The sequence below is a fragment of the Lissotriton helveticus genome, chromosome 9 (assembly GCF_964261635.1).
Source record: "Lissotriton helveticus chromosome 9, aLisHel1.1, whole genome shotgun sequence".
Lineage (NCBI taxonomy): Eukaryota > Metazoa > Chordata > Amphibia > Caudata > Salamandridae > Lissotriton > Lissotriton helveticus.
The window spans coordinates 1,243,849,879-1,243,877,789 of record NC_136070.1 but is presented as its reverse complement, the minus strand read 5'-3'; the positions used below and the strand labels follow the sequence as shown (position 1 = coordinate 1,243,877,789).

The window sequence follows — 27,911 nt, the reverse complement described above, 5'->3', positions numbered from 1 at the left end:
GCAAGTGTTCTGCCTGTAGTGACATTCCATGAAGGATAGCCCATTCCCAGATTTCCTGAGCTTTCTGTGACAACGAGAGAGATCTGGTTCCTCCCTCCTTGTTTGCATAACACATGGCCGTGGTGTTGTCCGTCCTGATGAGAACTTGTGAACCTCCTAGATGTGGGAGAAAAGCTTGAAGAGACAGTTTTATCGCTCTGAGCTCCAGTAGATTGATGTGGAGCCGTCGATCGTGAGGAGACCAATGGCCCCTGACATGCAGGTCCTGCATCACTGCTCCCCAACCATCCAACGACGCATCCGTTATCACCACTTGAGGAGGCGGATCGTTTACGAAGGACAGACCTTGGGACAAGTTGCTTTGGTCTGTCCACCACAGGGTCGCTCTCCGGAATTGTCGGGGTGACAGACACCTTGTCGTCGAATGATCCGTGCATCTGTTTCCATTGGAAAGTACCAAACCAGGAAGTAAAGTAGCACCAGCTACAGTAGAAAAAACCTCCACACTCGTGACTATCCTAGTCATTATGTGTTAGTCCCAACTGCAGCCAATCAGGCGATAGCACCCACCAGAATGTCCTCCACAGAGGCTCAGGCTCTCAGATTTTCTCGCACAGGAGTGAAACCCCATAATGCCTGAGTGAGTCTCTAGGGGGAAGGCGGGCGGGTTGCATGTGAATCTATGAAAGACACCAATACTGGAGAACCACCTGTTTACAGGTAAGTAACTAATGTTCTTCTCCAGTATTAGGGGTGTCTTTCATAGATTCACATGCCTGAATCAGAATAGTAAGCAGTAATCCCAGCATAACGCTCGTAGACGTCAGAGTATCAAATATATATACATACAGTATACATGTATAACAATAATCATCAACATCTGACAAAAAAACGTCTAAAGAGCATAGAGGAGGAGGTGGTAACAGAGGCTCACCTTATTTGAAAAGATTGCGCAGCACTGCTCTTCCAACCGAAGCATCTGCGTCGTCTGCTGAATCTAGACAGTAGTGTCTAGTAAAGGTGTGCCTGCTAGACCACGTAGCAGCTCTGCAGATCTGTCGAAGAGGCACACCAGCAAAAAGGGCAGTGGAAGAGCTAACCGCCCTAGTAGAATGTGCTCTTGGCAAGGCCTGTAAGGGTCTACAGGCCTGCAGATGGCAAAGTCCAATTGTAGAGGAGACCCATCTAGCAATGGTCTGTTTTGAAACTGCACAGCCCTGGCGCTGGCGCCCATAAGCCACGAACAGCTGGTCTGTTTTGCGGATGGTAGAGGTTCTTGATAGGTAAAACTTGAGGCATCTCCTAATATCCAACGAATGCAGTGCTCGTTCAGCCGGAGACTGTGGGGTTGGAAAGAATGTCTTGAGGACAACCGGCTCATTCAGATGAAAATCCAAAGGCACTTTTGGCATGTACGTTGGATTAGTACGTAGTACTACCGAGTCAGTGGTAAATTGGATGAAAGGTGATTTAGTTGTGAATGCCTGAACATCGCTAACTCTTCTAGTAGATGTTAAAGCCAGTAACAATGACACTTTCCATGTTAAAAATTTCAGGTCCACCTTATGGATCGGCTCGAAAGGGTGACGCATGAGCTGAGTTAGTACGACATTCAGATGCCATGTAGGAGGAGGTTTCCGCACAGGCGGAAACATACGAAACAATCCTTTGAAAAATTGCTGTATAATCCGCACAGAAAACAAAGAATTTGATCCATCCTGACGAAATCTGGAAATGGCAGCCAGGAAGACCTTAAGAGTAGAATGCGCCAAACCCAATCTGGCCAAGTGCAAAAAGAAGGGTAAAATTTGCTCTGGCTTGGCATGAATGGGATGAAGACCATTAGACTGGCACCATGCACAGAAACGCCTCCATTTAAGTTTATAGGTCTTGATCGTAGATGGAGCTCTGGCCTTCGCCAGTACCTCCTGGCAATCATGCGGAATGTTTAAGTGTGCAAATTCCATGTGCTGAGGAGCCAAGCCGACAATTTCAGCGAGTTCGGGTCTGGATGGTACACCTTGCCCTTGTGGGTAGAGAGAAGATTCGGAATGCGAGGAAGTTGGATAGGGTTGCATTCCGAGAGAAGGAGCAGCTCGGTGAACCAGTATTGCCGGGGCCATCGTGGAGCAATCAGTATCAACCGGCATGGTTGCTTCTTCATCTTCTTGACGACTTTCGGGATCAGTGGTATCGGTGGAAAAGCGTAAGCGAATATTTGATACCAACTCATCGAAAGGGCATCCCCGCATGAGTCCTTGTGGGGAACCCAGCTTGCAAAGTATGGGCATTTCCGGTTCTGATGCGTCGCAAACAAATCCAGATCCGGATGCGGAAAGATGCGGTCTATAGATGGTTGATGTAGTTCCCACTCGTGAGTGCAACCTGTGGATCTGCTGAGAGAGTCCGCTAACACATTCGCGATTCCCGGGACATGAACAGCTGACAGCTGGATATTGTGAGTCAGGGCCCAACTCCAAATCTCTTGTGCCTGGTGCGACAGCCGTGCTGATCTTGTGCCTCCCTGCTTGTTTAGGTAATGCATGCAGGTGGTGTTGTCTGTCCGAACCAAGACTGTGGCACCTTCTAGGGTCGCCTGAAAGGACTTCAGGGCTAGAAAGATGGCGTGCAATTCTAGCCTGTTTATGTGCCATTTCATTTGGATTTTGTCCCATTTCCCGCTGACCGTCATGCCATGGAGGTGTGCACCCCCGCCTGTCATTGAAGCGTCTGTCGTCACTATGAACCTGGGCACTTCCGTGAGGAAAGAGCATCCCACTTGTATGTTGCAACCTTGACTCCATTCAAAACAAATCAAATGCACCAAGTTCCCCTAGGGGGTAATATCGGTATATATATGAATGATCTACCTTCCTCTCTCCAGGTGTGGTTGTATGTAGGAGTCAGGGACAAGTGTCCCTTATCGGAATTAGGGAAACCTCACACAACAGGTTGGTTTTACGGCTACTGTCATATTACCAACCGATTGTTTCATGTCATCATCGGCTTCCTGCTCCTGCGTCAAGCCGGCGCTGCAATGCCTGACGGGTAGCACCGGGTGCTACACTTTTGTGGAGATCTTTTATTCCTGGCCGATGTTTGAGTGAGTGTGAGGGGCCCAAGTGATAAAGTAGTGAGCGTGAAGTGTGGTGAATTTAAAAAAAGTTAGTATAGTCTACTCTGGGCATTTTATTCCTGTAGCTAACTACCTTGTTAAAAATAAGAGGGGTATGGGGATTCAACCTTGACTCCACCATTGGATCGCTTCTCGCATCCGTGGTGTTATCTTTATGATGTCCTCGAAGGACCCCGACACCTGTATCCACTGGTGACTGAGCTCCTCTTGCAAGGGCCTCATCCGAAGACGACAGTTGGGGGTGAGAAGAATACAGGAAGAAATCATCCCTATGAAGGACTTGAACATGCGTACTGAAACGCACCTTTTTAACAACAGTGCAGCCGCCAGTCGCTGTATCTTTTCCTGTCTCTCCTTTGAGATAAATACTTGGGCGAGCTTGGTGTCCAGTGTCGCTCCCAAGAAAGTCTTTCTCCTTGCTGGCGTTAGGTGCGATTTCTCGAAGTTCACTGAGAAACCCAGGCTTTGCATCAGTGACAGAGTTTTTTGAATGTGAGTTTTTACCATGTTGAAAGAACTGGCCTTTATAAGGCAATCGTCTAGATATGGATATATCTGTATTGACTGTAACCGAAGGTGGGCTGCCACCGGGGCCAGTATCTTTGTGAACACTCTGGGGGCTGAGCGCAGTCCAAAGGGAAGAACTTTGAACTGGAAGTCCCTGCCAGCCACTCTGAACCTTAGAAACTTCCGGTGCCTGGGAAAAATTGGAAAATGGAAGTATGCATCCTGAAGGTCGAGTGTTGCCATATACTCTCCCGCCGAAAGAAAATGGAGGATTTCTTGAAGTGTCAGCATCCTGAATGACAGTTTTTTGAGGAATTTGTTGAGGGCACGCAGGTCGAGGATGGGTCGCCATTCCCCCGACTTCTTGCGAATAAGGAAAATCTTGAGTAGAAGCCTTTTCCTTCCTGATGATGAGGTACCCTTTCTATTGCTCCTTTTCGAATCATAATGTTGATCTGGGCAAAAAGCTCCTTGAGATGTGCTGGAGGAGGTCCTCTTGGGGGGGAGTTTGGAGGAGTTTTTACGAATTCCAAAATGTGACCTCTGGCCACCACATCCAGAACCCATTTGTCCGTGGTAATTTTGGACCAATTTAAGTAATTTTGGGATATTTTTCCTCCAATTTGGTTCGGGTTGGGACAAAGTGGCGGCAGGATGCGTTTCTCACTTTTTATTGTCTCTTCCGCGATAGATGGATCTTCCTCGAGACTGAGAAAAATTTCCTCTTCTCTGTCCGTAAGTCTGTTGACGATATGGCTGGTATCTTTGGTTTCCCTGGGCGGAAGTATAGGAGCGCTGTTGGTTATAGCCTCCTCTATTAGAGAAATTCCCTCTTCCTCTTGCTCCACGAAAGGAAGACTTCCTGTATTGTAAAGTGCCCAGCGAACGTGCTGTCTCAGTATCCTTCTTGATGGCTTCCAGAGCATCGTCTACATGCTTTCCAAATAAATACTCTCCATCATAAGCCATATCTATAATCCTTGTTTGGACCTCCTGTCGAAAGGATGTTGCCTTCAACCATCCTTGCCTCCTGAGAACAGCTGCACCCGCTAGCTGACGAAAACCTGTGGCAGCAACGTCCACTGCAGCATCAATTATCTCAGATGAGACACACTCTCCTTCCTGAAGGATCTTCTTTGCTTCAACACGATCTGGCTCGGGAAGTTTGTCCACATACGGCAAGATGTCCGACCACATCTGCCTATCGTATCTCCCTAATATGGCTAGAGAGTTAGCGGCTCTAATAGTTGTAGCTGCAATTGTAGAAACTTTTTTCCCGATTGAATCTAGACGTCTCCCGTCTTTATCTGGTGGAACAGAGACCTGAGATGTTGGGTTAGTAGATCTCTTTTGCGCTGCCTGCGCTACCACAGAGTCTGCTTTCGCTTGTCCAATGAGGCACGCTAGAGATGAATTTGGCGCCCTATATTTTTTATCCACTCTCGGGAGCACTGCTGGCAAAGAATTTGGTTTGGACATGATCTTCAGTCCTTCCTTCCATATGTAATCTATGATTGGAATGGTCCAACTCTGTTTCTGTGGCGAAGACTTGAAGTCATACAAGAAGCAGTCTTCTTGTTTTGACTCCATAGTTATCAGGAACCTCCTTGTTGCTCTATCCATGATCTTGTGGAATGAGGCAATGTCCACAGGAGGTGACTCTGATGTTGTAGGCTCTGCCGGAGAGGGTGTGTTAGCATTGTAATCCTCATACTCCGACGATTCTGACCTATTATCTAACTCTCCTTCTTCCTGTTCCTCATTACCTGAGTACTCATTATCCTCTGTTTGAGGAGCCATGACTTGTGACGCAGACAATGCTGGATGTCCTTCCTCCAACGTCACAGAAACAACTGGCTGTGCCTGCTTTGAAAGCGGCGTCGCTGTTTTAGGTCTTGGCGTAGATACATGAGAGTCACCTGACTCTGAAGGTGGAAAACGCCTATAGTAGTCGCTGAGCATGTATTGTAGATTGCGAAACAATTCCTCAGGCATTTGCATGCCGGGAGCAGGCCTGTCCTCATGTGATAAGGGCTCCGTTTCTTGCATATCACCTTCCGTATCACCGTCTTGAATCTTAATTTGGAGGTCAGACTGACTTCTGGCCAATCCAAAGTTCTCATCCTCTTAGGATCCTTCCTCATCAGAATCCAAAAGCTTCTCTGGCACTACCAGCGTAGAAGGAATCTCCTCATTAGTAACCCGTTTCTTTAACAGCGTAGCTGTAGTTGCAGGTGAGGGCAACGGTATCCCAGATGGCTGTGCTGACCAGACTTGTAATGTAGTGCAGCTTGACAGTGGTGGCGTCGATGGGAACACCTCCGTCGCCGACGAACCTGCTCTTTGCTGCTGAATTTTCTGCTTCGTCGACTGTACCATCGTCGACGATTGATCTATCTTCGTCGACGACGACTTTTTAGATGATATCTTCGTCGACGATAACTTCATCGACGGGGACGTCGTCAAGGTCGTCGACGGTAGCTTCGTCGACGTGGATTTCATCGTCGACGGCAACGTCGTCGGCGAGAGCGTCGTCGACGGCACAATTTTCATCGTCGACGGGAAGCCAACCGTCGACATTAGATTCGTAGACGAGGAGCTCGTCAACGGTACCTTAGCCATCGTCGACGGGACTATATTCGAAGACGAGATAGGCCTGATCTGCACATGGACCAGCGTAGGCGATGAGGCCGAAGACATCACTAGAGCTGGCTTAGGTGAGGAGAAAGTCATCGTGCAGGTGGTAGACGTGGCCACATGAGTGGAAACACAATCCTTTTTTGACGTTGAAATTGTCAAAGGTGGCAATTGAGGAGGCACAGACTGTGAAGATTTCTTGGGAACTGCAGATTTCCCAGACTTCTTAGAGGGCGTATTATCCATCTTAACAAGTGGAAGAGTCTTTTTTGAAACACTAGGCCCAGAAGAATCCAGAGAGGATTGGGCCTTTTTTGCCACCTTCACCCTTGGAGATGAAACTTCAGTTTCAGCCTTCCTCTTAATGGAAATTCGTGAAGAACCAGAGGCAATGCTTCCTACCTCAGATAAAGGGTCCTCCTTATCCTTGAGTCTGTTAAGCCACAACAGCAGTCGTCCTTCTCTGTCCTTGATAGTCTTAGGGGGGAAGGTCCGGCAGATCTTGCACTCCTTTGCCTTATGGTCAGGATAAAGGCAATATAAACATTTTTTGTGGGGATCTTCTTTGAATAGCCTAAGCTTCCCACAAGAATCACAAGCCCTGAACAGGGATTTAGAAGTAGACATCTGAAAAACTTGAAGAAACTAACTAATCTTGAAGAAAACTGAGCAGAGCTCAGGGAGACTCCCTTCACACGACGTGCGGTAGAACATCTGAGAGCCTGAGCCTCTGGGGAGGACATTCTGGTGGGTGCTATCGCCTGATTGGCTGCAGTTGGGACTAACACATAATGACTAGGATAGTCACGAGTGTGGAAGTTTTTTCTACTGTAGCTGGTGCTACTTTACTTCCTGGTTTGGTACTTTTGATATTTGCTATATATATTATGGCATATTATTGCTTTTTTATGTACCGTGGGACTCCCACTCCGACGACGGGGAATGATTCAGGCATGTGAATCTATGAAAGACACCCCTAATACTGGAGAATTATGTCTTCGTGGAATGCCGCTACCGGCGCCAGCACCTTCGTGAAAATCCTCGGAGCTGAGCGAAGACCAAAGGGTAAAACCCTGAATTGAAAGTGGCTCTTGGCTACTGAAAACCGTAGAAACTTTCTGTGTGCTGGGTGAATCGGTACATGAAAGTATGCATCCTTGAGATCGAGAGTGGCCATGAAATCCCCCGGATTGATCAACCTCAGGATGTCTTGAAGGGAAACCATCCGGAAAGATAGGGAGATGAGATAGGTGTTGAGCTCCCTGAGATCTAGAATGGGGTGCCATTTCTCTAACGTCTTCCTGACCAGGAAGAACCTGGAATAGAATCCCTGTCCTCTTTGGTCGGAGGGAACCGGCTCTATAGCCCCTTTGAGGAGAGCATTTGATTAACTTCGAGCCTCAGAAGACGTAGGTGTTTCGATGGAACGGCTGCAGGGGGCTTTGTTGGTGGGATTTGGGTAAATTCCAAGGTATGGCCCTTTCGAATGATGTTGAGAACTCAACGGTCCGATGGTATCTTGGACCAATTCTGAAGATATTTTGATACCCTGCCTCCAACTCATGACTTCTTGGAGGAGGGTCCAGTAAGAAGAGCCAGGAGGCCGCTATTGGCACTTGGACGCATCGCGTCCCTTGCGAGCCTGCTTTCTTCTGTTGTTAGGCCTTGAGTAATTGGAGGATTGGCCCTGCCTTTGTTGGTAAGGCTGGTGGTACTGCTGTGAACTTGAACCATAGGAAGAGTATCTTTGCTGTTGGTAAGATCCTCTGTAGTTCGTACTCTTACCCCTGGAGCCTTTAAAAGGTGTTTTACGGTACTGGAGCGTACCCAAGGATCTTGCGGTCTCAGTGTCTTTTTTCATGTCTTGGAGAATGTCATCAATCAGTTTCCCGAACAGTGCCTCTCCATCAAATGGAAGATCCAGGACTTTATTTTGGATCTTGGGTCGAAACCAGGTTGCTTTCAGCCACCCCTGGCGACGAAGGACCGAAGCTCCCGCCCAAGAACGAAATGCCGTTGTGGCAATGTCCATGGCACAGTCAATGACCTCCATCGATGTCGCCTCCCCCTCTTTCAAGACCTTCCTTGCTTCTGCTTTCGCTTCTGGAGGTAGCTGGTCCAGGAACCGAGCGACATCACACAAAGCTGACGGTCACAAGAAGACTCGCCATGGACGAGAATCTCTTCCCGGCATTGTCCAATCTCCTTCCCTCTTTATCCGGAGGAGTTGTTAAAGGAGCCGAGGGGTTGCGGGATTTTCTCTGTGCCGCCTGGGAAATTACTGAGTCCGGTTTCGGGTGGCCCGTCAAGGCAACTGGACCATCATCAGGCGCCTTGTACTTCTTATCTAGACACGGTATCACAGGGACCAGCGTCGCTGGATTTTTTATAGCCTTAAGGCCCTCATCCCAGAGATGTTGCACTATTGGAATGGATCTTGTCGTTCTTCTGTAAGGTTCCTTGAAATCGTACAAGAAACACTCAGAGGACACCGCAGGCATTGTCAGTTTGAATTTTCCAGTCGCTCTTTCCATCAGCTGATGAAAACCTCCGATATCTGCAGGTGGAGAATCCACCGGATCCGGACTTGGAGATGGAGGGTCCGGAATGACGTAATCATCCCACTCAGAGGTCTGATCATCTCTACCCTCCGAATCATGACCCTCATCCGAGGAATCATCATGAGTGTCCGCAGGTCTGGAAGGCTCCAGTGGAGTCGATGTCAGTGGCTGAAGAGACTCCTGAGGTGGAGATACAGGAACAGCCGTTGAGGCCGGTGCCATGACAGGTATTTCGTGCGCCACAGGAGCTGGAGCAGACTGTGCAGCCTTAGACTTATAATCTTGCAGCATTTTATGCAGGTCCTGTAGGAAAGATGATGGTACATTAACCATCTCTTGACCAGAGTATTGCTGTGGTTGGGCAGCATGACGTTCATAGCCCTCCTCTTGGTCATATCCTCCGTCCGAGTCCGTTTCCTGGCATTTAACCAGCAGTTGAGAGGGGCTGTTGGCATAGCCATATGTGTCCTGATCCTCCTCTTCGGACTCATCCTCATCGAACAGTAGAGCTGGAGGAAAAGGGGTTACCCTTATGGGAGATGTCATGTCCGGGGTAATCCTGGTCATGGAAATAGTGATCCTCTTTTCCGATGACAAAATCTGGAATTGAGAATGCAGCCGTCGTCGGCTTCGTCGACGGAGTATGTGTCGTCAACACAAAAACACTCGACGACGAGATGGGCGAGGTTCTTAGTCTCTAACATGTCTGCTTGTGGGCAATGTAAGAAAGCTGTGTGTTTTTTAGTCCAATGTTTTTATGAAAATGTGGGAGAATTTAGGGTATAAAAGGGCTTCACTTGCTCAGCATAATTTGGTAAGCAAGGCCTTCTAAAGTTAAAAAATCCCTTCAAGTCCTGTAACTTTCTTAACATATTTGGAGGCAGTAAGGTGGCACGCTTCTTCAAGAAGTCCGGTGCAAGGCGACTACCCTTGCTCGATAATTAGTATCTGAGGAAAATCACATTTAAAAAAAGCGACATTAGATTTTCTAATGTTAACTTTGTAACTGTGTGTAGTCAGTCCATCCTACTGAGATGTTGTTTTTAGTTTTCAACTTTTATGTAAATGTTTTCAGTATGAGATAGCGCCTTGGAATTGTCCTATAAGATCTCAATAATAGGTGCTGCAAATAGACCAGGACTATTCTTATCGCCAATTGACAATTGTTTAAACAGAATTTAAATCTGTTAAAGGAGAAAGTGGTTAGATACTCACTTTTGGGTGCTATGTTTAAACATAACATGTGTATTTGTAAAGCGCACGATAACCCAGTAGGGTATCTTGGCGCTGCATAATAATGTTTATTGTTACCCAGCTTAATGGTACTCATTTTTATCAACCTCAGAAGTGAAACCGCTGGGATTTGAACCTGTGACCATGAGGTCAAACACAGGTCCCTACAATGGACACATTAGTCCACTAAGCCACCATGCCCAGCTGCAATTTTTGACTAAAAAAAAACGGGGATATCCAGGGTTGTTTTATATTTTTTTGTTTACATCTTTTTTATTGACATTTTTCATATTTTGAGCATACAGCCAGAACAAAGCACAGGTACCATGTATAGTTGCTTGCATATGCTACAATATCAAGTACCAAACTATAAAAAGACAGATGAGTTGTTCAACAGGGTACTGAGAGAGGACGCATGACAGCATCTGTATAGAGGACGTATCAGTGCCCAAGAGTCTGATCACTGGACAGCTTGTAATCGTTTCAGACATGGCGCACCTCAGGCCGAACTGTGGGCATAGGGTACAACACAATGAGGACAACTTAAGCAAAGGAGGGGTGAGGGAGTCGCTTGAGACCTGCTGCCATGCCTGCTATAACAGAGTGAGCCAGCTCTATCCGGGCCCAGTGACAGGGGGATTATGCAGAGGGGCCATACATCTCTGCAAGTCAGCGCTACTTAACTCCTGCCAGAGTTGTTTTATATTTTATCTGCACCAGTTTTGCCAACAGTCCTGTGCTATCAGCGGTTTGTACAGCATATGTGTGTGTGAGTTTACATTTCTATAATATAAAACTATTCTATACGATCCATCAGGTTTTAAAATCAGAAAAAAGGGTGTTTAATGTAGAACAACAATGTGCTTGCTATGATGCCCTGATACTGCTTCAAAATAGCTTTTATTTCGAGTTTTAACTGTGGTGGCTCAGAGGATAGTGATCATGTATTTGGGCCTCACTCCGTAATAGATTGAAATATGGAATAGATAATTTTTCCCACCCAGCTTGATTTCTATACAACACTGGAGCACGTCTTAAAGCCCACTTGATTGCATCATTTTCCCTGAGGGCCTTAGGATGGAAATGCTAACATTATTACCTCTTCTCCTATGGGTGCATCCCTTATAAAGGCTGGAGGCCAGCCATCCCCTGCAAGAATGATATCATAGGCGTCGGATAAATACAGCCAGAATATTGCTTCAATTTTCCGTAGTATATCCATCTCAATCAATATTTTTCCATTACAAATGCTGACTATAGGGTTTACGTGTCCATCTGTATTTTTAGCCTGTATAAATTCTTTAGTCTGGTCCACTACCAGATGATCTTGAAGAGTATGGCCCACTATTGTAACTTCTGCTGCGCTGTGCAGTAACGATGTAACCCAAGTACCGTTCCGCAGGACAATATTTGGTTTGCAGAGCATGTTTGTTAGCTAATCCGGCTACTTTTTTCTTTTTAAAGTGAGTCTTGGACTCTGAACCCTTCTTTTCCTTCTTTACACTAACCTCAGCTTCACATCCTGATTTACTGTTCTGCTTGGAATACTCCTCCTTTATGCAGTACTCTGTCCATCCAGCCCTCTCAGCCCCTTTCATTTCAGAGTCCTAAAAAGAATGGGAAGAACAGCTGTCAGTATACTGATGCCAATCTGGCTTTGTTAATTTTATCATGGTCCCACAAATTGTATCAACCCTGCTGGATTCCTGCGTTGATGAAGATGAAGATCCAGTCCTTTTCTTTTTTTTACACAGTATTTTTTTTTTTAAACAGTAAAACGTGCTTCATCCGTCAAAGGGAGCAATAATCAATACAGTACATATGCCAAATTACTGACATATAATAATCCAAGTAATTCATTAATAACAAATATCTTTCATATTTGGCTGCCATCTCAAACCTCATAATAAGCTGAAAAGGCACTCCATATTTTCATACCCATTTTCTTTTTCCTCCTTGATCCACTAATTGAGAAAAGACCCCATTCTAATTTGTATAAATTATACATTCTTGATTGCCATTGTTGATAAAGAGGCTGCCTTTCCTGAAGCCACTCCGTTGCGATACATAATCGTGCAACAGTCATAGAAAATAAAATAAAGTGGCGGTAAGGATATAATCTTTCCAAGGGGGAATCTACAGGGATTTTCCCCAATAGCAACATAGCGGGGGAGATCGTTACGGGGATGTTAAGAACTAAAGAAATTAATTTTTCGATTCCTCCTATAAATTCATAAAGTCTAGGGCATGAGTAAAAAATATGAACACTGTCTGCATGGTCAGCTTTGCATCGAGAGCATTTACCATCAAATACCCCACCCCACTTAGCCATACGTTCAGGAGTGTAATATAGATCAAACAAAGTTTTAAAAAATTGAGCTTTTAAATTTGCAGACATTAATGCCTCTTTTGCCAATGAAAGAAGATCTTCTACCACTATATCTGGGTCTCCTAAATTATTAGCCCACTTTGCCCTCACTTTCTCCAGATCATCAGTTTTCCCCCCTGATAATATTCGATATAGAAGGCCTATTTTCACATGTCTGTTAATCCCCTCTATGGCTGGATTAATCTGTAAAACTAACTTCTGTTTTACAAAAAAATCCAGTATTTGCAAAAATTAAAAAAAATAAGCTCTGGGGAATAAAAACTGCTCTCTCAACTCTTCAAAAGATTTACATGTACCGTCTGCCAAACAAATGTCCCCCAGCCACCTCACCACTTTTTTCTGCCAATTTTGTGACATCCCATCCGAGAATATCATAGGCAATATCCTAGATGCTTTAAAGGGTGTGTAGTAGGAAAGTTTCCCAATACCCATTGTTCTGACTAACCATCTCCAAATCTTAAAAGCGCCCAATAACACCTTAAAGCAAGTTCGCTTGTAATAGCTGCCATCAATTTCGATAAATAGGCTCTGCTTCGCGCAGGGCCCTAGTAAGATTTCAAAGATAGATGGGTGATTAAGCATATGCTCTGTCGCTCCCCCTGTTATCAATATCCTCATCTTTAATAAAAAACATACTACATAATAAAGAAAAAAGTCTGGAACCCCTAACCCTCCCCTCTCTGTAGGTAACATCATATGCTTCATAGCTCGCCTTGGCTTTCCAGGACTCCAGATAAATTTGCCACATAGGGATTGAAGAGCCTGTATCCTATGTTTAGGAAATTCCAAAGGAATAGACCTGAACAAATATAAAACTTTGGGCAGGATATTCATTTTAATGATATTAGTACGCCCAATGATAGTGAAGTGCAATCGTTCCCACCTCTCAAGAGACCCCTTAATTTTGACATATAAGTCATTCCAATTGGAATCAACTAATTCCACCAAATTAGCTCTGATCAAAATCCCCAAATATGTAACCTCTTTAACCACTCTATCATCTTCCCATGTTAATGCTTCAGAACACAAAATCTGAGTCTTTGATTCGTTTAGTTTATACCCCGTTGTCCTTCCAAACTCCTTTGCAAGCCTCTCGATCTCTACAATAGCATTTCCTGGATTAACAGTTACCACCGCGATGTCGTCCGCATACGCAAAAACAGAAAATACATAATCAGAAACAATAAAAGGGGGGATAAATATATTCTGATTTAGTTGTTCTATAATGGGGTTAATATACAAAGCAAACAATAACGGAGAGCAAGGACATCCTTGGCGAGTCCCCCTGGTAATATTTAAAGTGTCTGAAAGTAGACCCATGGCTGATATCCTGGCCATCGGTGTAGAGTAAAGTGATTTAATTGCTATGATAAATTTCTGACCGAATCCCATTTTAGCCATGAGCCTCCATAAATAGCCCCAATGCACCCGATCAAACGCTTTTTCTGCGTCAAGCAGAAAAAGCGCTAGTTCCCTGTTATTTACGGCCGCGATATCAAACAGCGTGATGACTTTATTTATATGATCGACCGTACCTCTTTTAGGTATAAAGCCATGCTGTTGCCGGGAGACTAAAGATGTTATAACTTCCGACAAGCGATTAGCTAGAATCTTCGAATAAATGTTATTATCGGCGTTTAATAAAGATATCGGCCGATAAGATCCCACCAAGTCCGGAGCTTTACCTTTCTTACAAAATACCGCAATGGTAGCTTCTGACCAAGTGGTAGGTGGGCTTCCCTTCTGTGCCGTCTGCATTACAACCAGCAATTCATCTTTAATATTATTGAAAAACTGTTTGTATACTTCCGCAGGGATTCTGTCAGGGCCTGCAGCCTTGCCTATTGCCAGGCTCTTTACTGCCAGTTCTAACTCGGCCATCGTAATCGCAAGGTCCATTTGATCAGCTAACATAGGGTCTAAAACTTTCAGGCCCAATTCCAACCAATCACTCCATTCAGTAGCCGTAACTGATCCACCTTCTTGAGTGTATAAGTCAGAATAAAACTTCTGGAATATATCAAGAATCAGCTGCGGCTCTCAATGGGATACCCCCTGACTATCCCTCATTGCCTTAATGTTCCTAGCTGACTCCTTCATCCGTAATCTGACCGCAAGCCTTCTCCCTATTTTTTCCCCAAACTCATAACTTTGCATTTTAGATGTTAAAAATGTTCTTGCGATCTCCGAACTCCAAAAACCAAGAATGTTAGCTCTAGCCTTTGCCACCTTATTTTCAGCCTCCCATAACTCTTTCCTGCCGCTGCCTACTTCCATTGTTAATAAAATCTCGGCCTGTGCTAATTGTTCAAATAGCATATCAAGTTCTTTTTTAAATGTCTTTTGCTGCCATATTGAAAAACTAATACACTCACCCCGGAATCCCGCTTTAAATGTATCCCAGACAGTGCAAACATTAGACGTTCCTTTATTATATCTAAAAAAGGACTGAATTCAGTTATTTATATGTATTTTAAATTCCTCATTCAAACCCAGCTTCCGATCATACGAAAAGTTAGAGCGTTTTATGCTCTTCACACTTCCCTGTATTTCCATCACAATAGGGGAATGATCAGATGTGATCCTAGGATAAGTTTTAATTACTGCACCTTCCAATAAGTTATCGGGTGCAAAAAAATAATCCAATCTGACCAGCTTCTTGAGGATATGCGAATAAAATGTAAACCCTTTATCGCCCCCCCTAAGTCGTCCCCATACATCAACTAAGCCTTGATCTTGCAATAGATTAACAAGAGCTTTATATACTCTTGGTTTTCGGCCTCGATAGTTTCCATATCCATCCTGAATTGCATTATTCACTAAATTTATATTCACATCCCCACAAAGCACTATTGGTTGTGAAAAATTAGCCAGTTCTAGATTAATTTCATTCAGTGCAGCAGGGTCATCCAAATTAGCTCCGTAAATTGTACATAGTGTTAGTTGTCTCCCTTCAACCTTAAGCTCTGCAATAGCCCACCGCCCGTTTTTATCCACTAACTTTCGACCTATATTTACAAAATTTTGTTTAACAAGGATAGCCACTCCCCTTATCATACTGGTCTGGCCGGACGCAGCAACTAATGTAAAACCCAATTCTTTTAGCATTTCCCTTTTCAACCAGGGAATGTGAGTCTCTTGTATGCACACTATGGGGCTCATTAGGATGGCGGACGGAAGAGCCACCGCGGCCCTGGAGTACGCGGAAAATGCCTTTTCCGTGTCCGCCTGCCGCGGACACTCCGTCCGCCATATCAGGATAGCAAAACGTGTAAAATTTCCGTCCGCGACGGAAAAGCACGCACCGCCGTCGAACTACACACGTCCACGCGGCGGACGGAACACATCCGGAGGCTCCGCCGTACGTACTGACGTCTAAGACCGTCCCCCAAATAAAGATGGCGGAAAATACACATAAAACCGCTGCGGAAATACAACCTGTCTGAACACGGCGGATTCCCCACAGCGAAGAAAAGAGACATAGCAGAGAGACCCACCACAAGCTGCTCGCCACCATGGACCCAGCGCTACACGCTTTCCCGATGCTCTTCGCGATCCACCACGTCCTAGTCTTGGCCCACCATCGACGCCGACGCAGGTAAGGCACAAACCATTGGCTGCATGGAGGGGAATACCTGCAAGGGTCGTGACGTAGGGAGGGGGAGTGTCATGTTACCGAAACCACTGATGAGAACCAAATAGTAATACACATTTGTAGTACGCAAACATGAATGACAACGACAAACCACGAGACATGATAGAGTACCTTTATTGCACATAATAGGGGTATAATCACAGTGTATGCGTGAGCATGGGCAAAGTGGGCACCAGAGCATGAACATCAGAGGCAGCACATCAGAGGGCAGAATGCAGTATCAGAACATCAACAGGGCATTGTGCCCAACAGAGCAGGTACATCAGAGGCAGTAAACGAGAGGGCAGAATGCAGTATCAGTACAGCAACAGGGCATTGTGGACAACAGAGCAGGTACATCAGAGGCAGCATGTGAGAGGGCAGAATGCAGTATCAGTACAGCAACAGGGCATTGTGGAGTACAGAGCAGGTACATCAAAAGCAGCACATCAGAGGGCAGAATGCAGTATCAGAACATCAACAGGGCATTGTGCCCAACAGAGCAGGTACATCAGAGGCAGTAAACGAGAGGGCAGAATGCAGTATCAGTACAGCAATAGGGCATTGTGGACAACAGAGCAGGTCCATCAGAGGCAGCATGTGAGAGGGGCCAAGTGCATCAACAGTCCATAGCACTGAACAGGTCCATCAGAGGCAGCACGTGAGAGGGGCCAAGTGCATCAACAGTCCATAGCACTGAACAGGTCCATCAGAGGCAGCACGTGAGAGGGGCCAAGTGCATCAACAGTCCATAGCACTGAACAGGTCCATCAGAGGCAGCACGTGAGAGGGGCCAAGTGCATCAACAGTCCATAGCACTGAACAGGTCCATCAGAGGCAGCACGTGAGAGGGGCCAAGTGCATCAACAGTCCATAGCACTGAACAGGTCCATCAGAGGCAGCACGTGAGAGGGCAGAATGCAGTATCAGAACATCAACAGGGCATTGTGCCCAACAGAGCAGGTACATCAGAGGCAGTAAACGAGAGGGCAGAATGCAGTATCAGTACAGCAACAGGGCATTGTGGACAAAAGAGCAGGTACATCAGAGGCAGCATGTGAGAGGGCAGAATGCAGTATCAGAACAGCAACAGGGCATTGTGGAGTACAGAGCAGCTACATGAGAGGCAGCACAAGTACGTGTCCCAACCAACCCGTCCCAGGGACCACAAGAGTGCAACGCAGTTCTCAATGGACACACCATGTGAATTAACATTTGAGTGAAGTGATCAGCACCTCACATCACAGAATCAGGGGGACTGCGTGAACTACCTGCCTCGGACACACTGCCAGCACCAGCAACAGGAGTGTGAGACACAGCCACAGCCCGAGTGACACACACATGGGCCACGGACCCAGACACACTGCCAGCACCAGAAACAGGAGTGTGAGACACAGCCCGAGTGACAGACACATGGGCCACGGACCCAGACACACTGGCAGCACCAGCAACAGGAGTGTGAGCCACAGCCACAGCCCGAGTGACAGACACATGGGCCACACACCCAGACACACTGCCAGCACCAGCAACAGGAATGTGAGACACAGCCACAGATGTAGTCACTGACACGTGACCCACTGACCCAGACAGACTGCCAGCACCAGAAACAGGAGTGTGCAACACAGCCACAGATCTACTCACTGACACGTGAGCCATAGACCCAGATACACTGCCAGGACCTGCAACAGGAGAGGGCACAACAGAGACTGTGCCACTACATGATGCATGACAGCAAACAACAGACACAGTGCCACTATCTGATACATGAGAGTCAACTGCACCTGCGCCACTGGGACCACTGAAATGATGAGCCACAGGGCTGTATGGGCCAGGAGGCAGGGTGGCCCTGGGAGCTGGGGATAGCTGACCTTGAGCGACATCGGGGTGGGCAGGTGTCAATGGTGTGTGTCTGCGTTTCTTAGGGATGTGTGAGTGCACCCTGGACAGGACAGGACTGGCAAGTGGTGGTGACTCTAAACCAATATCACCCACCATAGGTGGAGCATCTGCAGCCGGGGATCGGGTTTCTGGGGACGTGCTGGAGCCTGCTTGTCGTTTGCTGTGTGCCTGCCGTCTGGACTCAGAATCATGTGTAATGGGGGATGCAACAACAGGGGACTCCCTCCTCTGCTTCTGACTGGGCTGGATGGGAGTGGAGGTATGGGTGGACTCCGCCGCGGAGACATCTGTTTGGAGTTCAGTTGAAAACATCAGCCTCAGTGCAGCCAGGGGTGAAGTATGCCTGTCCTTGATTGCGCCATTGTCCATGCTAGAAGCCTTGTCCGTAGGATGTGCCTTATCCTTAGGTGGAGTGTTGTCTCTGGATTTTGCCTGTGCCCTGGTCGGCGCCCTGTTCCTGCCAGCAGACTTGTCGTCTGTGGTGTACCTGTCTCCAGTAGACACCTGCTCTCTGTGTGTGTCCCTGGCCTTGGGAGATGGACCTTGCTCTGTTGTGTGCCTGTCCTTGGGAGACTCCCTGCTCTTAGGCGGTGCCTTTGTCTTTTGACTGTCCTTGTCTTTGGGAGGGTCCCTTTCCTCTGTTGTGGGCCTGCCCTTGGGAGTCTCCCTGCTTCTAGGAGGTGCCTTTGTCTTTTGACTGTCCTTGTCCTTGGGAGGGTCCCTTTCCTCTGTTGTGGGCCTGCCCTTGGGAGTCTCCCTGCTCTTAGGAGGGGCCTTTGTCTTTTGACCGTCCTTGTCCTTGGGAGGGTCCCTTTCCTCTGTTGTGGGCCTGCCCTTGGGAGTCTCCCTGCTCTTAGGAGGTGCCTTTGTCTTTTGACTGTCCTTGTCCTTGGGAGGGGCCCTTTCCTCTGTTGTGGGCCTGCCCTTGGGAGTCTCCCTGCTCTTAGGAGGTGCCTTTGTCTTTTGACTGTCCTTGTCCAAGGGACTGTCCATGGACTTGTGAGTATCCCTTGCCTTGGGAGTACCTTTTGTGTTGAATGCCTGTGTAGCTCCTGAAGGCATGTCCCCCAACAACACTTGTGGATCGTGTGTGTGTACTCCAGTGTATCTGACGTTCTCTTCGTGAACAGATTTAGCTGATCTAGGGGATGGGGTATGTGCCCTGCGTGCCCTGACGTGCTGTCTGACGCTGCTTCTAGTGCAATAACCTGTATTTGAGTCCTGCTCAGAATAATCACTACCCCCTGAGACATCCAGTGGTGTAGATGGGGAAACAGAAGTAGCACCCTGTCCATGCGACTGTACTATTGCAGACGACACACTGCTTGCCAATGACTGCACTGTCCTGTGTAGACCAGCAAGATCGCCATGCATCCCTTCCATGAATGCCACCACCTGCCCCAACTTCCTATCACGGTCTTGGAAAGCATTTGTCATATTGGTCTGCCCCACACACAGCTGCCGCAGCAGATCAACGGCCTCAGCACACAGTGCATTTTGGCTCACCGTGGCAGGGGCAGCGGTGCCTGCACCGAACGCCACTCTGCTCCCCCTACTCCTGCGGGCACGAACAGTACATGGTGCAGTTGGCGGAAGTGTGGGCCCTGTGTGCTGTCTTCCGACAGAAGGTGATGATTGCCCACTCCCAGTCTGTGACAACAGTGCAGGCTCACCAAGAGTTTCCGAAGAGGAGGACGATGGTGTCTCCACATGCGAGTCCTCAGGGACGGTCCTGTCCCCCTCTCCGGCGCTGCCCTCCTCTGTGTCAGTCTGCGTGTGTGCGAAGTCTGACCCGGACTCATTCCCTCGACTAATCTCCTCCGTCTGAGGCTGAGTGTCCTCTGTCATAGCTGAAATGCACATAAAAGAGGTGTAAGTCATGGGCACACTCACGTACAGAAGGACAAGGATTCCCAAATTCCATAGCTGACAAAGTTATTGTACCCCCATCCTGCACACGGGCCACCTCTACCAGTCATCCTCACATTACATAAGCGTTGGTGGCCGTGACACATGTACAGCATGCGGACAGGGCAGGAGCACGTACATCTGCACACATTTCCTGCCATGGGGCCATGGACCACTAGGGGATGTGCTTCAACACTTAACTACTAAGCAATTGGCGTGTCAACATGGCGGACCTGGATGTCAAATGACACCCACCCAATGGGAACAACATGGCATCATAGAGATACATACGCACCACGGAACTCAATACTGTGTCTGTGCACCAATACATGCATTGCACTCACAAGTTATCTACACAGACAGTATGCTCACCGCTAGTTTGCTGTTGATCGACACTCAGACGTTCGGACAGTTCAGGATGCGTCACTGCAATGATACGGTGCATGAGAGGGGTCATGGAGCGTCGGGCCAGACGGGGCGTCCTTGGAATCATCCCCAGTGTCACTTCCGCTACATTCTTGCTCAGCCTGGAAATGTCGTCCCAGCGTTTGTGGCAGTGTGTATGTCGTCTGTTGCACACCCCCAATGCCCGTACTTCCCGTGCAATGCTCCTCCACACGTCCTTTCGAAGGTGCAGCTTGACCTACCATGATGGGAGACAAAAGGGTGTAAGTCAGTGGACAGTTGGCCTGTCATACACATAGGGGCAACACGTATCTGTCAGCAGCCATGCACAATCCGGAACATATGTCGAGCCCACACTACACAGCTAAGATTGCAGTAGGCAGGATTCTTTGGCCCCCTCATGCACACCAACATGTCCCACACTGCACTTACCACCCGTCCGGGTGCGCCGTAGAGGCGTCCATAGTTGCGGAGCACACCGTCCACGAGGACATCAAGCTCCGCGGCGGTGAAGGGACGAGATCGGATCTCTTTGCCTCTCGACATGGCAAGATCACGGAGTATGGCACTAGAGCAGCAGTCGGTGGTCAGCTCAGCAGCAGCAGCAGGTCGAGGTGATGGTCACAGGCAGCAGTCGGTGGTCAGCTCAGCAGCAGCAGCAGGTCGAGGTGATGGTCACAGGCAGAGGTCGGTGGTCAGCTCAGCAACAGCAGCAGGTCGAGGTGATGGTCACAGGCAGCAGTCTGTGGTCAGCTCAGCAGCAGCAGCAGGTCGAGGTGATGGTCACAGGCAGCAGTCGGTGGTCAGCTCAGCAGCAGCAGCAGGTCGAGGTGAACAGGCAGCACTGGTCCCCAGGGTAGGATGTGTGATTTTGGCCAACACACATATATAGGGCCCTCAGCACGTGTCAGTGGCATACGTCGCCAGCAATTGGTCAGCCCTGGAAGCGTGTTCGTGAAATGGGCCAATGACTGGCCCTGTTGTTGCGGTGCACTGCTTCCGCTACTTTCGATTGGGCATATGCGGCCAGCGGCCCTCTTCCCATTGGCTGCATGTGCACGGACCGTCACCGGCACACATCGGCAACCGCACGTGCAAGCTTCAGGCACGGATGCTTCAGTTGCAACAATGTTCTATCACTGGCGCCACCATGGCGGTGCACGTACTCAGCGGGGGAGGTGCAGTCCTATACACCCTTTAGATGTACTCAATGGACATGCCAGTTCATGTCCCCTCTTACAGTCACATTGCATCATCCACCGTACACCGGCCGGAGCGGCCGGGCCAAGGACGGCCGTGCCGGCCATGTACACAACCGCCGTCCTAGGTAGTCCGTGCCGGCCATGTACACAACCGCCGTGCCGGCCATGTACACAACCGCCGTGCCAGGCCGGGCCCAGGACGGCCGTGCCGGCCATGTACACAACCGCCGTCCTAGGACGGCCGTGCCGGCCATGTACACAACCGCCGTGCCGGCCATGTACACAACCGCCGTGCCAGACCGGGCCTAGGACGGCCGTGCCGGCCATGTACACAACCGCCGTCCTAGGACGGCCGTGCCAGGCCATGTACACAACCGCCGTCCTAGGCCCGGCCTGGCATGGCGGTTGTGTACATGGCCAGCACGGCGGTTGTGTACATGGCCGGCACGGCCGTCCTAGGACGGCGGTTGTGTACATGGCCGGCACGGCCGTCCTAGGACGGCGGTTGTGTACATGGCCTGGCACGGCGGTTGTGTACATGGCCTGGCACGGCCGTCCTAGGACGGCGGTTGTGTACATGGCCGGCACGGCCGTCCTAGGACGGCGGTTGTGTACATGGCCGGCACGGCCGGCCTTGGCCCGGCCGCTCCGGCCGGTGTATGGTGGATGATGCAATGTGACTGTAAGAGGGGACATGAACTGGCATGTCCATTGAGTACATCTAAAGGGTGTATAGGCCTGCACCTCCCCCGCTGAGTACGTGCACCGCCATGGTGGCGCCAGTGATAGAACATTGTTGCAACTGAAGCATCTGTGCCTGAAGCTTGCACGTGCGGTTGCCGATGTGTGCCCGTGACGGTCCGTGCACATGCAGCCAATGGGAAGAGGGACGCTGGCCGCGTATGGCCTTTGGGAAGTAGCGGAAGTTGTGCACCGCCATGGCGGCGCCAATTATGTTATCTTGTCAGACGCTGCACCGTGATGTGTTGTGTGCAGTTGCGTCATGAGGGTTGTGAGTGTGATAGGGAAAGGTCATATGTCATACACTATTGCATGTGTGTCCATACTATGCCCATCGGTGGGCACACAATGGGGAACAGATGTGCATTTTGACGTGTTGACGTCAGGTGTGACCCTACAGACGTTATTACATCTTCACAACTACACAGTACATCACGGCTGTATGGCCAAATTATGTATCTGTTGTCAGTGTGTGGTTCTGGCAAGGTGACTACAGTGGTGGTGGTACACATGCATTCAGTGTATGTGTTTTGGACGTTGTGTCAGCATGCATGTAATTACCGTATGCACAACATTATTGGTGTTGGCATTGGTGCATGATGACATGGTGTGTGTGTATCATAATCGTTTGTGTGCATGCACTTGCATGTGTGTCTGTGATGTGGCTACTAAACATTAGGGTAAAGACACACGTATTGTCAGTAAGGTTCACATGTGACTACGCTGCGTTGTACGTGTTGACACACTTCCTGTTGCAAGTGGCTGCACTTTGTTAAAGGGGCACTCCGTATTGTATAGACTATCAGAGATGTCACACATATGACCATTCTCCCTAGAAAATTTGTTGTTGCTAATGTTGGCTTACATGTGATGGAGTTGCACACGTATGCGTCGTTTGTAAGTTGACTTAAGTTACATTTCTCTCCCACACAGGAGGGCTCCAAATGTGCATCGGCCATACACTGTGCTGGAGGATATGGTTGACGAGGAGGTGATTAGGAAGTTCCGGCTGGATCGACGTCAGTTGATGGAGCTTGTTGCCCAATTGTCTCCTCATCTGCAGCCACGTAGGACGTATCCTGGTTCGATTACACCCACTGCAAAGGTTATGGCGGCACTACATTTCTTTGCTACTGGCACCTTTCAGTACACAGTTGGATATACCGGGGGGATGTCACAGTCCATGTTCAGCACGGTACTTCGGGATGTTTTAACAGCTATGATGCTGTACAAGAATGACTACATACATTTCCCACGGCCGGAAGAGTTGGCAGCAGTCAAAGCAGACTTCTATGCACTGGGCCACATACCACACGTTGTGGGTTCAATTGATGGCACACATATCGCTATCATTCCACCACGGGCACGTGAGCAGGTTTTTAGGAATCGCAAACACTTCCATTCGCTGAACGTGCAGGTGGTGTGCCTGGCAAACAACATCATCTCCCATGTGTGTGCAAGATTTCCTGGCTCCGCACATGACGCCCACATCATGCGGAGCAGCATTGTCCCCCAACTGATGGCAAATCTGCGACCCGGTCAAGCGTGGCTTGTTGGTGAGTGTGCAGTGGGGACTCTTGTGATCTCTGTGTGGCATGGGGTACCCACCATATCTTGTTGTGATGTTTGTGTCTCTCATCCCCCTACATAGGTGACTTGGCGTACCCAAACCGGCCCTGGCTCCTCAGTCCCATACGTAATCCTACTACAGCGGGTGAAATGCGCTACAATGATGCACATGGAAGGACACGGAGAGTGATCGAACGTACCTTTGGACTGCTAATGTCTAGGTTTCGGTGCCTGGATAAGACCGGAGGGGCCCTGCCTTACTCACCAGGAAAAGTATGCAGGATCGTGATTGCCTGCTGCATGCTCCACAACCTGGCAGTGCACAATGACATTGAACTGCTCTTGGACCCTGAAGACGAACAAGTTCCTCGGCCTCCCATCCCACCCATGTCGACTGATGAGAATAGTGGTGAGGAGGAAGGTGTGGACCAGAGGCGCCAGCTCATTGATCGCTACTTCCCTTGAATGTGAGTAGCTACCTCTTGTGCCAGTTGACAATGCCTTATGTATGTTTGCTGGTGTTGTGTGAATGTGGGGTGCATCAGCTGTGTGTTCTTGTTTGTGCTGGTTGCATATGTGTGTCTTCATTTCTTTGGACATACAAGTCTCTCATCCCATGCTTTTGTGATGAATGTAGTTTGTGTAATGTTGCTGTGCAGTGTGTTGTGATGTGTGTGAATCTGTTTCCTGACGTGTGTTTGCTGTCTCTGATTTTCCCTAGGTCACTCCCGCAGCGCCATGATCATGTACGACTAGGATCCCTGGACCTGTTTACGTCTGTTTCTGAAGGCAATCATGCGAATAAACATGGAGGCAAAACATCATTGAGTGTGTAAGTGAAATTTATTTACAGGTTGTGCTTTTGTGCTGGTGAATATTTATAAGTAAGTGGGGGGGGAGGGAGTTGGAGTTGAAGGTAATGGCAGATGAAATGTCCGTGCTGACACCACATTGGGGGGTGTCAGACTAGTCCAGCAGACCAGTGGCAATGATTGTCTATGTGGGACAGGATACTTTGCAGGGTGAATGTCTGGCACAGGCAGTGACAAAGTCATTGGCGGCCCCTCTTGGAGCGTGTGGATGGCGCTCCAACACTGCTCTCACCCACTTCCAGCCTCGGGCGGCCCCTCCGTCTCTGAGGTGGAACAGAGTCAGCTGGGGGTGCAGGTTGTTCATGGGCCACATCCGTCGCCAGGGGCACAGGTGGTGGTGGCGGCGGTGGAGGCGGAGGTGACGGTGAAGGCGGAGGTGACGGTGGAGGTGGAGGTGACGGTGGCGCTACGACAATTGGTGGAGGGGGGGGGTTGTTCCGGGCAATCCATTTCCTCCACATTTTTGTCTGCTGGCCCATGATGTGCACTATCTGGCCAAGGTACCCCGAGATTTCGCGCAACATGTTGGTGTTGCCACTGAGTCCTGGTGTGCACGATATGCATGTTCCTGGGAACGGTCGTATGACGCCTGGCACCTGGCAAAGGCCTTGTAGGGACTCTGCCACAGGATGGGGGTAGCTGTCCTTCCTCTGTACGGCGGAGTGTGGGTCGCCTGATTGCCTGATGTCCCGTCACCTCTCTCCTTTGTGGCCCACTCACCCTGCTTGGGTGTGAGGCCGATGGACCTGCGTCGTGCGCTGGGTTAGGCTGGGTGGCACAGGCAGGAGTCGTGGTACTGGTGGTACTGGTGGTACTGATGGTGGTGGTGGTGGGGACTCTGCAGATCACAGAGGCAGGTGTCGCTGGAGTCACACAAGCGACGGTTGTCGGGCCCGGGAGTCCCTGTGAGCCAGATGGCCCTGGCTGTGTGCTTGGGCCCGCTCCATCCTCCGCACCGGAGCTGCCTGTGTCATCGTCACCAGAGAGTCCGGTATGTGTGGGAGGCGAGGCTTGCGTCCGGGTACTGGTTTCCCCAGTTAATTCACGATCACCTGAGGGACAAGATAGAGCTGGTCAGTAATGTGGACATTACATGTTCATATAGATTTGTAGACATTTCTGTTTCCTGTCGCACACACCCCACACACCCCACCCTCCACCACCACCACCACCCTCCCCGTGAACATGGGGGCCTGTTGGGAGTTGTAGTTTGGACCTCTCACACACCCCACCCTCCACCACCACCACCCTCTCCGTGAACATGGGGGCTTGTTGGGAGTTATAGTTTGGACCTCTCACACACCCCACCCTCCACCACCACCACCCTCCCCGTGAACATGGGGGCCTGTTGGGAGTTGTAGTTTGGACCTCTCACACACCCCACCCTCCACCACCACCACCCTCCCCGTGAACATGGGGGCCTGTTGGGAGTTGTAGTTTGGACCTCTCACACACCCCACCCTCCACCACCACCACCCTCCACGTGAACATGGGGGCCTGTTGGGAGTTGTAGTTTGGACCTCTCACACACCCCACCCTCCACCACCACCACCCTCCACGTGAACATGGGGGCCTGTTGGGAGTTGTAGTTTGGACCTCTCACACACCCCACCCTCCACCACCACCACCCTCCACGTGAACATGGGGGCCTGTTGGTAGCCATGTACATGTTTGTGAGTAGGTGTCCGACGTGCATGGGTTGGGGCGTAGGTGATGTGTCTTCTCAGTTGTGTGAGCCTGACCATGTCGTACTGATCGTGGGGCTTGGTTTGTACTTACCAGCCTCTTCTCCTTCATCAAGTCCGTCTAGACTCTCTGGGTGAAGTATCACCAGCACCTTCTCCTCCCAATCGGTGAAGGGTATGGGCTCCGGGGGTGATCCTCCGCCAGTATGATTGGCTCTTGCATAGTTTTTGGCGCGGATGCCTTTCACCCGGGTCTTCAGGTCATGCCACCGCCTCTGAATCTCATGCTTCGTCCTCGGCACGGTCCCTGACGCATTCACCCGAGTGACGATCCTGTCCCACATGTGGTTCTTTTGCGCCACGGACGTCTGCTGGACTTGGGCCCCGAAGATGTGGGGCTCAACACGGATGATTTCATCTACCATTACCTTCAACTCGGTCTCCGTGAATTTAGGTTTTTTTTTGGGTGCCATGGTGTGTGGTGCTCAGTGTGTGGGTTGAGTGAGTTGGGGGGTGCAGGTGTGTGGTGTGTGATGTGTAGGAATTGTGTGGTGGGTGTTTGTGTGGTTCGTGTGGTAGGGTGGTGGTTGTGTGTCTTCTATGTGAGTTAGCTGTATCTCGATTAGGGCCTCTTGCTAGCAGCAATGCTGTGATGCAAAGGATTGTGGTACTGTGTGGGTGTCATTTTATAGTCGTGTCTCAATGGTTGTTGGCAGTCAGGTGGTAGGTGGGCGTGTTGACTAGTGTGCATTATTGGGTACTTGGGGCGTGTCATGGTGGCTTGTGCTTGGTGTTGGTGTATCGGGGGGGCCTTGTCAATGTTCGTATGTTTGCTTTGTACTTGCGGTACACTTTCTGACATTTGTTTGACGTTAGGGATGTTGTGCGTGTTGGCCTTCCGCAGTGATGCACTGTTTATCGTTGCATTCTTTCCACCGCGGACGTGTATGGCTGTGCGTTCCGTGGTACAGGCGGATTTATCCTAATTGCGGACACGGAGTATTCACAGGTATGGCGGTACATGTGTTATTTTCCGCGGTCATTTCCGTCCGCGGCGGTGGTTGTTCATTGGGCTCCGTCTGCCGCGGACGGAGTTAGATGTGTTCCGTCCACCGCGGACGGTGTTTGTTATGATCCGTCCGCCGCGCTCGGAGTTTCGTGACATGATAATCCTAATCCCAACCGCGGAATCTCCGCGGCGCAGCCGGGACTAAAATTTCCCCGACCATGGCGGACAGTACCCATTTCCGTCCGCCATCCTAATCGACCCCTATGTCTGGTCTAATATACCTCAATTCTGCGGCAACCTTTTGTCTTTTTATAGGGTTATTCAGACCGGACACATTCATCGAGCAAATTCTAACCCCTTTACTCGCCATTGCCTTTATACACTTCCATAATCTGCCCCCACCTATCAACCACCCATCCATACAAAAACAAAATTAATGAAAAAAATAGTACAACCATTCTTTTATTTAGTCTTTCCTTCACATTTTCCTCGTATACTTTGCTGTGAACTCTTTTTTCCCATGT

General features: G+C 49.1%; 1 protein-coding gene across 18 annotated transcripts in view; it reads right to left on the bottom strand.

The window, feature by feature from the left end:
* The window catches only part of LOC144782416 (renalase-like), a 916,893-nt gene that overhangs the window by 260,198 nt on the left and 628,784 nt on the right, over positions 1-27,911 (bottom strand). For 12 of the 18 annotated variants that reach the window (XR_013601150.1, XR_013601151.1, XM_078661763.1 and 9 more), the window contains one exon: positions 11,583-11,681. The exons of the other annotated variants lie outside the window; for them this stretch is intronic. Coding sequence is in view for 5 of the 12 variants with exons in the window: in XM_078661763.1 (XP_078517889.1) it covers positions 11,583-11,681 (99 nt within the window). In the remaining 7 variants the exon portion in view is untranslated. The remainder of the gene's footprint in view (positions 1-11,582; positions 11,682-27,911) is intronic. 18 annotated transcript variants of the gene reach the window in all.